This window comes from Poromitra crassiceps, assembly GCF_964638095.1.
Source record: "Poromitra crassiceps genome assembly, contig: HAP1_SCAFFOLD_317, whole genome shotgun sequence".
Lineage (NCBI taxonomy): Eukaryota > Metazoa > Chordata > Actinopteri > Beryciformes > Melamphaidae > Poromitra > Poromitra crassiceps.
Window position 1 is genome coordinate 134,929 of NW_028152085.1, and position 12,738 is coordinate 147,666.

The window sequence follows — 12,738 nt, forward strand, 5'->3', positions numbered from 1 at the left end:
GTATGTGCTGCTCTCGTTGCTCACAATAGAGAGAATCCATTGGAATTGAGTGACGTATCATGAATGAACTTATTACAAACGGCACAGACTATTTTCACTAAATCATGCTGCATCTCTGCTGTTCACATTTCCAACCCTCAGGTGGAATGTGCCATTGTCATGGAATCATGTACCGGTAATACATTCTCAGTACAACTCTATGCTGCAGTCTCCTTGACACAGTCTTGATAAGAAGCAGAGTTTGGGCATTCCTTATGGCTGAACGATGTGGACAGAGCCTTTCCAAACCTGCTGATAGCATTTAGGATTGACCCGATTATTCCCTTTCAGTCGACTCAAAGGACAGAAAACGTTCCCCTTTGCTCGACTTACGAACTAGCAGCGTCTCTTTCAGCTTCATATCATCTCATGCACCCTCTCTTTATGCTTCTGCTCGAGCTGCTTATGTCTGTGAAGCGTGGAATACACTATCTACATCAGGGATACTCAACTTACTTTGCCCGGGGGCCACTTTCGTGAATTAATAAACAAACAATATAAAGTTTTCTGTAGCGGATTGTAGGTTTTTTTGAGGTGTCAGCCGGAGTTTAGTCTGACAATGTTGTGCACACCGGATAGTTAGTTAGGTTAAGTTAGGTTAAGTCCATACATAAGTGCCTGGGTAGCGAGCAGACGGCGGTATTTGACAATTTAGCTGGAGGAGCTCAGTCAAACTATTTCATGTTAGTTTTTTATTGTGAATTAGATTCTAATTCATAATAAAAAACTAACGTGAAATTATTAGAAAATGGTCGTGGGGGCCACTCTGCACGCTGTCGCGGGCCACATCTGGCCCCCGGGCCGCAAGTTGAGTATCACTGATCTACATGATGAAGACACAGACTGCGCCAAAATGTCAGTTTTCTGATTGAAACCGATGAATGAATGATGAGACCCACACACTATAAACTCACTACAGCGTAGCCTGGACACTCATGCACAAGTCCCCATAGTCATGCTAAAGGCAGTATTTCAGCCAGTCTTTTGATTTCCTCTGGGTCCATGCTCTGTAGCCTAGCGTGTTATCGGTCTTGTCAGCTCTGTGCCTATAAATGAATATAGCCTAAAGTAACCTCTTTATTGTGCCAGGAGTTGAGTTTCCTCATTGAAGCCACAGAATGAAACGGAAAAAAATGTGACGTGGCGGATACGCCTTCTTCTCAGGGCGTCAAAGCTTATAGTGAATTACGTGCATGTTTTCTGATGTGTCACTGAGGAGGATCCTGTTCTGTTCTGGAGCCTGATACGTTGGGTAGACAGATCTGTTCTGGAGCCTGATAGGTTGGGTAGACAGATCTGTTCTGGAGCCTGATAGGTTGGGTAGACAGATCTGTTCTGGAGCCTGATAGGTTGGGTAGACAGATCTGTTCTGGAGCCTGATTGGTTGGGTAGACAGATCTGTTCTGGAGCCTGATAGGTTGGGTAGACAGATCTGTTCTGGAGCCTGATAGGTTGGGTAGACAGATCTGTTCTGGAGCCTGATTGGTTGGGTAGACAGATCTGTTCTGGAGCCTGATTGGTTGGGTAGACAGATCTGTTCTGGAGCCTGATTGGTTGGGTAGACAGATCTGTTCTGGAGCCTGATTGGTTGGGTAGACAGATCTGTTCTGGAGCCTGATTGGTTGGGTAGACAGATCTGTTCTGGAGCCTGATTGGTTGGCTAGACAGATCTCTCAACAACAAGTTGCACCCATATGAAAGGTCAACTCTGCCCATAGAAGGAAGGCACACTCTCATTCAGCAGCAAGACTATCTTATGCTGTGTTGCCCCAAACATAACATCCAGAACAGCATCAGTATTGCATTGATGATAGTCAAAGTCTAGTACCAGGCTATGACTATACTCACAGTGTGGCCCAAACTCTACTACCAGGCCATGACTATGCTCACAGTGTGGCCCAAACTCTACTACCAGGCCATGACTATGCTCACAGTGTGGCCCAAACTCTACTACCAGGCCATGACTATGCTCACAGTGTGGCCCAAACTCTACTACCAGGCCATGACTATGCTCACAGTGTGGCCCAAACTCTACTACCAGGCCATGACTATGCTCACAGTGTGGCCCAAACTCTACTACCAGGCCATGACTATGCTCACAGTGTGGCTGGTCTTAAGTTTCCCCCCAAAAAATGACAGAACCAAAATAATGAGGACATCAGACATTGATTTCACCCGTTTTGTCTGCTCTGCCTATTTTTATAGGCATCATAAGTAGGTCTACTCAAGCCAAGACATTCTATAATTGAATGCAGTCACACTATTCCCCTAGTTTGACTAAGCCTATTGACTGCTCCATTTCTCTCCAGAAAGCAGCGGATATGTTGCCAATATACAGATAATGAGATTTTAAGGGAGCCTATGAGAAATGCGGTAGATTGTAGAAAGAAATAGAACAAAACAAAACAAAAACACTGATAAATTGTTTCAAATTATGTTCGGTCTTCTTCATCAAAAAAGGGCAAATGGACAAAAAAACAGCAACAGTTATGGTGATTAATGGCAACGTTACCAAGCCTGCAAATGCCGTGGTATGGAAGCAATGCTGTTGTGATAGCTTCCTGTTGCAGAAATGGTTTTCAAACGAGGAAGTAAAGGGAAACCCAAACCCAGAGGAAACGAAACCATGCATTAGATTAAATGTTCTCTCACCAAGTCAGATGACATTTCCCTCTTGATATTGTCTGTGTCGTTATACATGAATGAGTCCTCCTCCACAGGGTTTTTATACCAGCTAAACTTGATGTCGTGATCACATCAAAGACAGTAATTGTTTACAATGTGTTGTCCATCACTCATACTGTGAAGGGTCTAAGGCCATGTTCAGACTAGGAGGCCAAATCTGATTTTGTGAACTTTAATGACCTATTAATGATTCTATCCAGATTGGTTTTATGAGTCTGGACGCTCCAAGTCTGATTTGTGTCACTTGTCCCAAACCACATATGGAGGTCTGGACACACAGATCCAACTTGAAAATCAGATTTGTGGCAGTGCGGACACACTCCCAAATCAGATTTGGGAAACCAATCAAGATGATGATGATTAATGACTTTAGCAGCAAATCAGATTTGCCTGTAATGTGAACATGGCCTTAACTAACTGTTGCTATCTCATCATAATAACTCGACCTCGTATCCATCCACAGCAGTGACGGCTCCTACCTAAATGACCCTGTGTCCTGGCAGTCAGGAACCAATCAGCACGCAGGATCTCTCTCTGTCGTAACCACAGTGTGGGGCGTGACCAATCCCACACACAGCCAGGTAACACATGACTCACCGCCACGAGGCAGGCTTTCCCTCCACGCTTGTTGTTTGTGTAAATATACTCCTGAGGGGTATTCCAGAATGACGGTGTAAGAAATCCTAAACTAAATCCTGAAGTGATTGGACTTGATCAACTCTGGATAGGTTGAGACTGAACTATGCAGGTTCAGAGTGAAACTTTGAACCTGCTGTGAAAGTTTTGGAAAATACTGAAAGTGCTTGAATTTATATAATTTGTGCAAGAATAGAAATTGAAGTTGTTTTGATTTTTCTTAACGTGACCTTAGTAAATGGGTTTACCGCGGCACAATTGACAAGTGTTTGACACGTTCAAGCCTCTCTCTTTTTAATATTTTTCTGTGAGCTTCTGTAAAGCCTGCTCATTCTCATTATACAATTCTTAGTGTTGTAACAGTAATTAACCTTGATCCGTGTCCGCCATGTTGGGAGCATGGATTTGAGGGAATTGGGCCTGGAAAGTCATTGAAAAGTCCTTGAATTTGATGTTTAAGAAAAGTGTGGGAACCCCGAAGCCATCCTCACTCGAGGACTGAAAATAGAAACTCATGGGCCACTTTCAGATATGAACTCCGCGTAACGTCTGGATATCTTCAGGCAGTGGCGGACTGCATAATCGGGCACGTCGGGCAAATGCCCGGTGGCCTGGCCTGGCCTGGCCTGCCAAAAAAAAAAAAAAATCTTTTTTTTTTTTTTTTTTTTTTTTGCAAGCCAGGCCAGGCCACTCACTGAACAGCAGGCCAGGCGCCGCCCACTGGTTTACTAGTGGTTTTATTACTTTATTCAGGTTTAAAGTGGGTGCATCTCATTGTAAAATTGGACTTGGCCCAAATTGGGCTTCAAACGGCCCAAATTGGGCTTCAAACGGCCCAAATCGGGCTTCAAACAGCCCAAATCTGGCTTTAAACGACCCAAATCTGGCTTCAAACGGCCCAAATTGGGCTTCAAACGGCCCAAATTGAGCTTCAAACGCCCCAAATTTTCCGCCGTCGCCCTTCGGACGCCGGCACGCACGTCGGCCCGTATCGGCCTGGCCTGCTTGGTATCTAATGCCCGGCCTGAATTATGATCCCAGTCCGCCCCTGTCTTCAGGAGTTCTGAAAAGTCTGAAAATTCACCATGGCAACAGGTAAATAAAAGGCAGAGCCTCCATTTGAATGCAGGGGACAGAGATATATTAATGCATGTGTATGCGGGCCGTGCATATTAATCTTTAAAACAAGCGCAAACAGTTTGGACCACGGCTGCTGCTACGTGTCTAAACTTTTATACCGATTTTGGAAATGTATACTGAGATTCAACATTTCTGTGCAGGAACTGCTGTAACAAACTGACAGCTGTCTCGTCGCGCACAGAGTCACAGTGTTATAATTATATTTAAAAAAAGAACTTGCGCTCTCAGAAAGGACATGCAGAGGTTTTGTTCTGAGTTGAGGGTGAATTCACGCTGTAGGCCTATAAATGACGATATGATGTGCATAAAAGCGGGAATTAACTTTTAAATTGTCCTTGAGTAACAAATGAATATCGAACCAGGATTTTGATTCTGACATACACTAGACCGCTAATTAATGCGCTTTGATACATGCCTTGATATGCGTTGAATGAATGAGGATATAAAGCCGCGCGTCTGGCTCTGTAAGGAGACGGAGAGAAATTCAGGGTTTGTTGTAGAAAAGCTGCCAGCGAGCAGGTTAGCTTCACAGCAGGTTAGCTTCACAGAGTCCCAGAGTTTAACTTACCTCTCTTTCTGGAAGGGAAAAGCCGGCGTCTTCCCTCACCTCAGGGTTAACAAACTCAGAGTTTTCATTAAAGAGCACGGTGCAGGTTAGACACCACTTTGCATTAAAGGTCCCATTCCGTGCAAAAGCTGTTTTTACTTGTAAATGCATATATACTGCTGTCAGCCCTCCCTGTAATGAGTGGTCACAAGCTCAGAACTGCCAGAGTTGGATTTGTCCCTATCCAGCTCCCCCCTGCAGTCTCCTTCAAGCCACACCCCCAAACGCTTCGTTTGCCCAGACGGGGAATTGGGACGTCACGAGCTTCCTCACGCATACTGCGCGGGTCTCTCTCACACAAGCTACCTGCACCATTTTGTCTATAGCCACAAAATTAACACTTCTAGCTGGAGCGACGCCAACTGTACGTGATCCAGCAACTGCAGAGGTGCATTCGGTAAGTCTAGGCATTTTGAGATGTCCTCTTTAGCGTAGTAACCGCTAAGTTAACGATAACTCGCAACCTAGCGTGCTGGTCCACAGACGCTAATCTGATTGGCCGCTGGGAGCCTGGGGCGGGCTCTCCCTCAGCGGCCAATGGGAACTGTTAGTTCTGAATATATTATAGAAACAGGCCATTCTTGGGAAGCGACGAGATGAGGAAGTGAGAACTCCGTCACAACAAACGGGGTTGCTATATTTTCGACAAATTAATCCAGAATCATGTTTTATGGACCAGAGACACACGTTTTTAAGAGGTTACAGCTGCACGAATTGGGACCTTTAATATGTGGGACTTTTATGTAGGAAAAGTCAAAAAGTGGCGACAAGGTAGCTCAGCAGGCCAATATAAACAGTGAATAGAAAAAAGGCAGCTTCTTGATGCTAATAAAGAATTTAATAAAGAAGTAATGTACAGGTATACTTAAATAGTTAATACACAATACATCTTCAGGAAAGGACAAGGGCACAAGAGACGCAACGCGTTTAAGGACTTTTATGTAGCAATTAGGATTCTCTTTTGTTTTTTGTTTTTCCCCCCACACATAGCTGCATCTAGACTGGTTTTTGTGAAGCATCTGCCACGCGCACATAAAAACCCTCAAATCTAGCAATAACACCTGTGACGATTTTAATACACAATAATCAATAATCAATAAATGTTCCCTCGGAACATTACCTCCATACGCCGCCCGTCTGTCCCGGTCTGTCCGCCCGTCGAGAGGCCGCTCACTGAAGTACATCACCTCCACTCTGCAGCTAAACCCCCTCCCCTCTGCAGCTGAAACCGCTCTCCTCTTGAGCTCCAGCGAGTGCCACTTGTGTCCGTCTCCGACGATAAAGTTATCCGCCTCAGACCAGACCGCAGCCAGCTTATACGAGCTGAGATGGTCGGTCCCAAATGTATCTTTGCAAATAGGCGTTATTTTGAAAAAACGATTGCATATTGGGGGTCAACTAGTTTTTACTACTAGTTACATTTGACTACTGAAACTATAAAGTGCCATATTAACCATAGATAGAGGCCAAACTAAACAGAAAGTAAACAGTTGCCTTTGGGGGGGAAATGGAGCTGAGTGTTCTTTTTCTCCCGTCAATGCCGAAATGCATTCTGGGCAGTGTCAAACTATCGTACCAGACAGAGGGTCAAAATGCTATTGGTTTTGGTGGTAAATTATCGTACAAATACAATAATTATCGTACATCTGGTGTTTTGGAAAGTTTTCTGCTGTACACATTGACTGTATATTATTATTATTACTAAGTACAGTAGCTCAAGTGTCGTCACAGGTGTTATCTGCACAGATGGCATTCTTTTTTAACATGTGCAATAAGGCCACCTTTTTCCTCCATATTTCTGCCCTGGGGGCATGTTTTAATTTTGTTTTTGTTTTTTGGGGGTATTTTCCTATCCTGAGAATCTTGAGTCCTAACTATATACTAAATATATATATATATATATATATTTTACCTGCACCACGCTCTTTAACCCCGCTTCCTGGAATACCCCCCACATCCTCCTCCTCCTCTATGTATCTGTCAGCCATGCTTCTCCTGTTAGCATGGTCTTTGTTTCATCACCCCCTCTCAAATTCACCAGAAGAAGAGTGATGTGCACTCTTCTTCTTCTTCTTCTGATGAATTTGATTGGTCTCTCCCTGCACTTGATCTTGATTGTACCCTTTGCGCCCGTTTTTCCCACGTAGGTGTTCTGTGCGCCCATGGGTCCAGGGGAGAACTCGGCTGGTCACATGATGCCTGGAGGCGGGCCCGGCATGGGCGGCGGCATGGGCTCCCAGTTCATGGGTCAGCAGTCGTACGGAGACGCCGTCTCCAAGGCCTACGGCCAGCCGGGCATGTATGGACGTCCCAGCGCTGGTTACAACCCAGCCCCCGGCTACGCTGGAAGGTACACCTCCGATAATGCTTCCATTGATTACTTTCAGGCTGCGTTTTCAAATAGAAAGTGGAAATGAAAACCGCTAACACACCGCCTACTGAGACTCTGCAGAGTGTTTGCAACATTTCAACTAGGGGTGGGGGAAAAAATCGATTCACCTAAGTATCGCGATTTTTAATGTCACGATTTTTTGGATCGATCTTTTATTCCAGAATCGATAATCGCAATTTTTTTTTTTTTTTTTTTTTTTTTTTTTTTTTTTTGTGCTTGCAGTCAGGCCACTCACTGAACAGCAGGCCAGGCGCCGCCTACTGGTTTACTAGTGGTTTTATTACTTTATTAGTTAGTCTGAAGTAATAATTACACTTCAGGGTTAAAGTGGGTGCATCTCATTGCAAAATTGGACTTCAAACGGCCCAAATCTGGCTTCAAACGGCCCAAATTTCACGCGCGTTGGCCCATATCGGCCTGGCCTGCTTGGTATCTAATGCCCGGCCTGAATTATGATCCCAGTCCGCCCCTGTTTTTAACTATATCGCCCAGCCCTACTCATGATATATAATATACAGTCTCTAGTGTATGATTCAACTTTTCCCATGTTCTAATCTAGTGTAAAAAAGCAAACAAACTGAAAAAATAAAAGAAAAAAATAAACAAAAATCGCAATAAATCGTAATATCGAATCGCAATAATCGTAGAATCGCAATACTTAAGAATCGCAATATAAATCGAATCGGCACCCAAGAATCGTGATAGTATCGAATCGGGAGATAAGTGAATCGCCACAGCCCTAATTTCAACAGCTTGTTCGTTGACATTCAACAACTGTTTCGCTTTTGTCTGTAGATGTTTAACAGATGATCTATAGCAGGGATACTCAACCTGCTTTGCTCGGGGGCTACTTCTGTAAAATGACAGGAGGCCAGGGGCCAATTAATAAACAAATAATAATATAAATTTTTCTGTAGCGGATTGTAGTTTTTTGGGTGTGCCTTTTGGAGTTTAGTCTGACAATTTTGTGCACACAGGATAGTTACTGTATTAGTTGTAACTTATTAGGCTGTTAGTTAAGTACATATAAGTCCCTGAGCGGCGAGCAGGCAGCAATATTTGACAATTTAGCTGGAGCGCACAGTCAAACCTTATTTAACGTTAGTTTTCATTGTGAATTGGAAAATGGTTAGGGGGCCACTTGGCACCCTACCCCGGGCCATATCTGGCCCCCGGGCCGCAAGTTGAGTATCACTGATCTATAGAGTACGGTATATGTGACAATTCTACATATTCTACATATAGCTACATATTCTCAGAATAATTTAGGAGCTCCCAAGTGATGAGAATCAGGGTTGTGGAACGGGAAGCTAACAGAATCTGTTCAACATCTACAGACAAAAGCGAAACCGTTTTATTTCTGAATATCAACTGCTAAGCTGTTGAAATGTTACCAATAGTCTGTAGACTCTGTGTAGGCGCACTATCCAAATAAAGGGTTAAGCGTCAAGCCTAATATGCGACCATGACAATTTATGAATCTTTAAAACAGCGTTGTTCACCTATTTCACTGTATGGAGCAATATGCGTGTACTGATCGCCTGTTTTGAACATGCCATGACTGTATTGGAGGCACTACTATTGTGGGGATAACATCACGTCAGAGTGGGTGGACATGCCCACTGCTCTGAGCCTCTGACTCATGCTATGAAAAGCGTCACACACACACACACACACACACACACACACACACACACACACACACACACACACACACACACACACACACACACACACACACACACACAGTCCCACACTGAACTCTAAGTTCACAGTGTGCCTATCTGCCCTCTCACCCCCCCCCCCCCCTCCCTCCCCACAGTTACTCTGGTAACAGTGGGGGGGGTATGGGCGTCCGCCCCCCCTCGGACTTCACCCAAGCGGCTGCCGCTGCCGTCGCAGCCGCCGCCGCTACAGCAACCGCCACTGCTACAGCAACTGTTGCAGCAATACAGGAGAAGCAGAACCAGGAACTGAGCTATGGCCAGGTAAATGTCTCTGTCTGTGTACTACACCCTGAGCTATGGCCAGGTAAATGTCTCTGTCTGTGTACTACACCTGAGCTATGGCCAGGTAAATGTCTCTGTCTGTGTACTACACCTGAGCTATGGCCAGGTAAATGTCTCTGTGTACTACACCTGAGCTATGGCCAGGTAAATGTCTCTGTCTGTGTACTACACCTGAGCTATGGCCAGGTAAATGTCTCTGTGTACTACACCCTGAGCTATGGCCAGGTAAATGTCTCTGTCTGTGTACTACACCTGAGCTATGGCCAGGTAAATGTCTCTGTCTGTGTACTACACCTGAGCTATGGCCAGGTAAATGTCTCTGTGTACTACACCCTGAGCTATGGCCAGGTAAATGTCTCTGTCTGTGTACTACACCTGAGCTATGGCCAGGTAAATGTCTCTGTCTGTGTACTACACCTGAGCTATGGCCAGGTAAATGTCTCTGTGTACTACACCCTGAGCTATGGCCAGGTAAATGTCTCTGTGTACTACACCTGAGCTATGGCCAGGTAAATGTCTCTGTGTACTACACCCTGAGCTATGGCCAGGTAAATGTCTCTGTCTGTGTACTACACCTGAGCTATGGCCAGGTAAATGTCTCTGTGTACTACACCCTGAGCTATGGCCAGGTAAATGTCTCTGTCTGTGTACTACACCCTGAGCTACTGTATGGCCAGGTAAATGTCTCTGTGTACTACACCCTGAGCTATGGCCAGGTAAATGTCTCTGTGTACTACACCCTGAGCTACTGTATGGCCAGGTAAATGTCTCTGTCTGTGTACTACACCTGAGCTATGGCCAGGTAAATGTCTCTGTGTACTACACCCTGAGCTACTGTATGGCCAGGTAAATGTCTCTGTCTGTGTACTACACCTGAGCTATGGCCAGGTAAATGTCTCTGTGTACTACACCCTGAGCTATGGCCAGGTAAATGTCTCTGTCTGTGTACTACACCCTGAGCTATGGCCAGGTAAATGTCTCTGTGTACTACACCCTGAGCTACTGTATGGCCAGGTAAATGTCTCTGTCTGTGTACTACACCTGAGCTATGGCCAGGTAAATGTCTCTGTGTACTACACCCTGAGCTATGGCCAGGTAAATGTCTCTGTCTGTGTACTACACCCTGAGCTATGGCCAGGTAAATGTCTCCGTCTGTGTACTACACCCTGAGCTATGGCCAGGTAAATGTCTCTGTCTGTGTACTACACCCTGAGCTATGGCCAGGTAAATGTCTCTGTGTACTACACCCTGAGCTACTGTATGGCCAGGTAAATGTCTCTGTCTGTACTACACCCTGCGGTCTGGAGGGGGAGGCAGGATCCTTTAACCAGGGAGTCATTTTGTACATTCCTTTTGGCAAAAACAATAATAAAAAAAAATAGGGGTGCACCGATCGATCGGCAAGCAATCTGTATCGGCCGATTTTGACCTCAAATATGCGATCGGCTGATTGCCGATATTTCGGCTGATTGCCGATATTTTTATATATATAAAAAAAAAAGTAAAAAAAAAAAAAAAAAAAAAAGCCCTATCACTAATCAGGCTTTCCAACGATATAAAATACAATGCCAATTGGTATTATTAAAGGGGAGAAATAATCAACCGAAATAACGTTTCCAAACTTTTTTTGAGGAGTTTATATATCGGTGATCGGTAATCGGTGATCGGTCGGGCAGATATTTCCCATAGGTGATCGGCAATCGGTGATTGGTGCACCCATAAAATAAATACATAAAGTGTTTGCAATGATCAAATCTTACACCAATACGCAATATGCAGCATGTTGTTCTCTATTATAAAACGGCTCTCTCAAATCAAGCAATCTGATTGGTTCACAGCCATTGTATAAATCCAATAACCCACTCCAATAACCCATGGCCATGGGTTATTGGTTGCCATGGCAACTCTCTTACTAAAAGGCTTTGGTTACCTCAAAAAAAACAAATGGCAGAGACAGCTGTCAGATCCTTGTGAATCGATCTTCGCTTATAACTTTACTAATACTTCGCAGAAAATTATGTTTTGTACAAGAATAGATGCGGGCTAATGTCTTCTTTGCAAAAAAAAGGCTGTTAACCCCGCATTTAACCCCGCATTTAACCCCGTAACGTTAGTTGGTGTCGGGCTTTGCAGAAAGCACTCAGCTTCCCAGCAAGCGCTGAGAATGCAGCGCTGCGCTCGAGCTGCGTGTCGGGCTTTCCAGAAAGCTCTCAGCTTCTCAGCAAGCGCCAGGATTGGCCAATGTCAACTTCAGTCTCCAGAACGATCCAATCAAATCACCCGCACGTCTATCTTCTTGCTAGAGGTCCCGCCTTACAGTAGTGTTTCAACTGACTCTTATCAGAATACCATGCCAGTCGGACTTATAGTATTATTATTATATTTATATTATCATACTTGGAAACCGTTTTATAAAAGCAACGAGGCCGCAGGCCTTGTGGGATAACAACTGATCAGCGGGATATATGCCACAACACACTGGCTCTCGTGCTATATTGCTTAATTATACTGTCACAAACTCAGGATCATTAGGTCCCATGTGCATTTGAGTTGTGATGTTTGATTGCAGGGCTGTGTAAAGGACAAGCTGATCTGTTACAAATCACATTACTTGACGCTACTCTGTTGCCAGACTATTTACTCAGTACATCATCGACCACTTTACACCTGGTATTGACAATACATTCAATCTGAATCTGGATATCTTAACTCGAGAAAGCAGAATATGGGACCATTCCAATTAGGGATGCTCAATTATGGCAAAAATCATAAGTATGATTATTTTGACTGGCATTGAGATCATGATTATTTAACACAATTACTCAGTCATTGGACTTACATCATTCATTTATTGAACCTGGGGAGGGGAAAAAACATTTTAACACTGCATTTCTTCACACTTTAAATATAATTTAACTGAAAAACAAAGAAATAAATGGAAAAAAAGATGAATAAATAAATAACCTATACCAAAAAAAAACATCCATACATCTATCCATCTTCAACCCGGAGTCGAGTTGCAGAGGAGGTACTGAGGTAGCAGATCCAGCATGGGGACCTCCAACTTCCGTTTCCCTGGGCATATTAACCAGCTCTGAGGTGTTCCCAGGCCAGCGTGGAGATGTAATTACTCCACCTGGCCCTCGCTCTGCCCTGTGGTCTCCTCCCAGCTGGATGTGCCTGGAAAGCCTCCCTGGGGAGGCGACCAGGAGACATCCTTACCAGACGCC

General features: G+C 44.4%; 1 protein-coding gene across 2 annotated transcripts in view; it reads left to right on the top strand.

The window, feature by feature from the left end:
- Nucleotides 1-12,738, top strand: part of LOC310771044 (zinc finger MIZ domain-containing protein 2-like) — a 58,723-nt gene that overhangs the window by 17,012 nt on the left and 28,973 nt on the right. For both annotated transcript variants that reach the window (XM_083663726.1, XM_083663727.1), the window contains exons 3-5: nt 3,188-3,305; nt 7,255-7,457; nt 9,322-9,487. In XM_083663726.1, the coding sequence (XP_083519852.1) occupies nt 3,188-3,305; nt 7,255-7,457; nt 9,322-9,487 (487 nt within the window). The remainder of the gene's footprint in view (nt 1-3,187; nt 3,306-7,254; nt 7,458-9,321; nt 9,488-12,738) is intronic.